Source organism: Heliangelus exortis, chromosome 1, assembly GCF_036169615.1.
Source record: "Heliangelus exortis chromosome 1, bHelExo1.hap1, whole genome shotgun sequence".
Classification (NCBI taxonomy): Eukaryota; Metazoa; Chordata; class Aves; order Apodiformes; family Trochilidae; genus Heliangelus; species Heliangelus exortis.
The window spans coordinates 20,253,906-20,256,188 of NC_092422.1; the positions used below are offsets into that span (position 1 = coordinate 20,253,906).

Sequence of the window (2,283 nt, forward strand, 5' to 3'; positions counted from 1 at the left end):
TCACTCCCTGCATAGTGTAGGAGTCTTTTGCCTGCTGGGAGGTGGGGGCTGGCATAGGGTGTGGAAGTGAACCTTCCCAAACTCAGCGAGGCTTTCGCTTGACTGCCTGCCTCGGGCGAGGGTGGTGGACAGCGGGGTGCAGTGGTGCCCACCCCCAGACCTGGGCTGCGGGTCACACCACCTGGTGCCTTCATCCATCGGGGCCACCCACCGCCCTGGGAGTGGGGAAAGTGGGGAGGAAGGGGCAGGGGTACGACCAGGGTGGGCAGCGGGGGCGGTACAACCGGGGGGCAAACGGGACGGCCAGCAGGCAACTGGAGAGAGAGCTTTGGGGGGACTGCTGGGCGGTGCGGGTGGGGGGGCCGGGAGGGCTGCGGGCGATGGAGCGGGGGGCGGGGAGGGGGCGGTACAGCCGGGGACGCTTTATCCAATGGGTGCCTCGGGATGCGCGCGCGTTGCGGGGCGGCCACGGCGGTGGCGGGGCCGGTGGAGCCTTTAAGAGCCTCAGGAGGCCGTCCGCACCCGCCACTGCTGGGCGAGCCGAGCAGGAGCCGAGCCGAGCCGAGCCGGATCTTGCTCGAATCGAGTCCCAGCCGAGTCCTCAGGCCGCCGGCCGTCCCTCCCATGCGCCTGCCGAGCATGTCCCAGCCCTTCCTCCTGGCGCCCATCGCTGAGTGCGCCCCGGGGCCCCCCGGAGCGCAGGTCCGGCTGGCGGTGCTGGGCGCCCGCGGCGTCGGCAAGAGCGGTGAGTGTAGGGGGATGTCCGCCCCCCGTCCCCTGCCCATCCATCATCCCCTGCCCATCCATCATCCCCTGCCCATCCATCCCCTGTCCGTCCGTCCTGCCTAACGCGGCCGCTCTGTGTTTCAGCGATGATCGTGCGGTTCCTGACGAAGCGCTTCATCGGGGACTACGAGCCCAACACAGGTGAGCGGCGGGCGGCGGGGACCCCCGCGGCGGGCACCCCCGCGGCCACGGCTGGGGCCTGACTGCTCTCTGCTCCCCAGGCAACCTCTACTCCCGGCTGGTCCATCTGGAGGGCGACCACGTTGCCGTGCAGATCCAAGACACGCCAGGATGCATCCAGGTATGGAGATGCTTTGGGTCGATTCGTTCTTCTCTGTCACTTAGAGGTTCAGCTTTTGAGCCCTGGCTCCCTGGAAGGCCAGGCTTAATCTCTAAAAAAGTGCTCAAGCTTGCCTTTGGACCTGTTTAACAGTGCTGTCTCTGTTACAGGCTCCATATTTTCACAACTTGATGTCAAGTTCCTGCTCTCTGTCTTAACACAGGTGCAGGAAGACTGCGTGCAAGTGCTGGACTCCCTGTCCAGGTGTGTGAAGTGGGCAGAGGGCTTCCTCTTGGTCTACTCCATCACTGACTACAGCAGCTACCAGTCAGTCCAACCTCTCTACCAGCACATCCGCAAGGTCCACCCAGATGCCAGGACTCCCATCATCATTGTGGGGAACAAAGCAGACCTCCTCCATGCCAGGCAAGTGCAGGCAAAAGAGGGACTACAGCTGGCAAATGAACTCGGCAGCCTGTTCTTGGAAATCTCCACAAGTGATGACTCCCAAGGGGTTTGTGATGTTTTCCAGTATCTTTGCAAGGAGGTCAGCAAATTACAGCATGCCAGCAGCACAGACAAGAGGAGGTCATCCATCATCCCTCGTCCCAAATCTCCCAACATGCAAGATCTAAAGAGACGTTTCAAACAGGCTTTGTCTTCCAAAGTCAAATAACACCCCCTAATGAGATCCTCTGTGACTCAATAGACTTTATTTTTGTAAACTAGATAATAAAAACCTTTATTTTTGTACTAATGCCAGCAGTATGGAAGTAAGTATGTTGAAGCTTGTGATTTCCTTGCCATTCTCTCATGTGTGACTGGTTGGGTTATTTAAAAAAAAAAAAGCTGCATAGCAACTAAACAGAGGTAGTTGGAGAAGGGTTTTTTTGCCAGGAGATTTTGCTTTCTGTTTTGGGCTGGGATTTGTTGTTTTACTCTGCTCAAATGACTTTTTTGGGTCTCGGTTTCCTGTTTGTAAAATGGAAATGCTGATGATGTAACACTCACCTGTCTTTATAAAACGACTGGAAACCCTTTAATATAAAGCTTTATACGGAGAGGGGGCAAAAAAAAGAAAAAAAAAAAAAGCAGCTTTATTAAACGTGAAAATATAAAACTGTCTGTAAGCACTCTGATTATAACAGGATAGCTGTCCTCCCTCAAAAACTGCTGTTTTGCTTGCACCTGAATGATGATAAGCCACTAGGAATGAT

The 2,283-nt window shown here is 56.3% G+C and overlaps 1 protein-coding gene across 1 annotated transcript; it reads left to right on the plus strand.

The window, feature by feature from the left end:
* Positions 1 to 427: 427 nt before the first annotated feature.
* Positions 428 to 1,823, plus strand: RASL11A (RAS like family 11 member A). Its single transcript, XM_071736388.1, has 4 exons — positions 428 to 745; positions 871 to 927; positions 1,008 to 1,087; positions 1,290 to 1,823. The coding sequence occupies exons 1-4, from the start codon at positions 445 to 447 to the stop codon at positions 1,740 to 1,742; spliced, it is 891 nt and encodes a 296-aa protein (XP_071592489.1). The 5' UTR covers positions 428 to 444; the 3' UTR covers positions 1,743 to 1,823.
* Positions 1,824 to 2,283: the final 460 nt, after the last annotated feature.

Excerpts from the sequence above, each read along its gene's own strand:
- RASL11A (XM_071736388.1), top strand. The coding sequence starts at position 445 with ATGCGCGCGCGTTGCGGGGCGGCCACGGCGGTGGCGGGGCCGGTGGAG. Across the intron at positions 928-1,007 it reads GGACTACGAGCCCAACACAG|GCAACCTCTACTCCCGGCTG; the intron begins GTGAGCGGCGGG and ends TCTGCTCCCCAG. Across the intron at positions 1,088-1,289 it reads ACACGCCAGGATGCATCCAG|GTGCAGGAAGACTGCGTGCA; the intron begins GTATGGAGATGC and ends GTCTTAACACAG.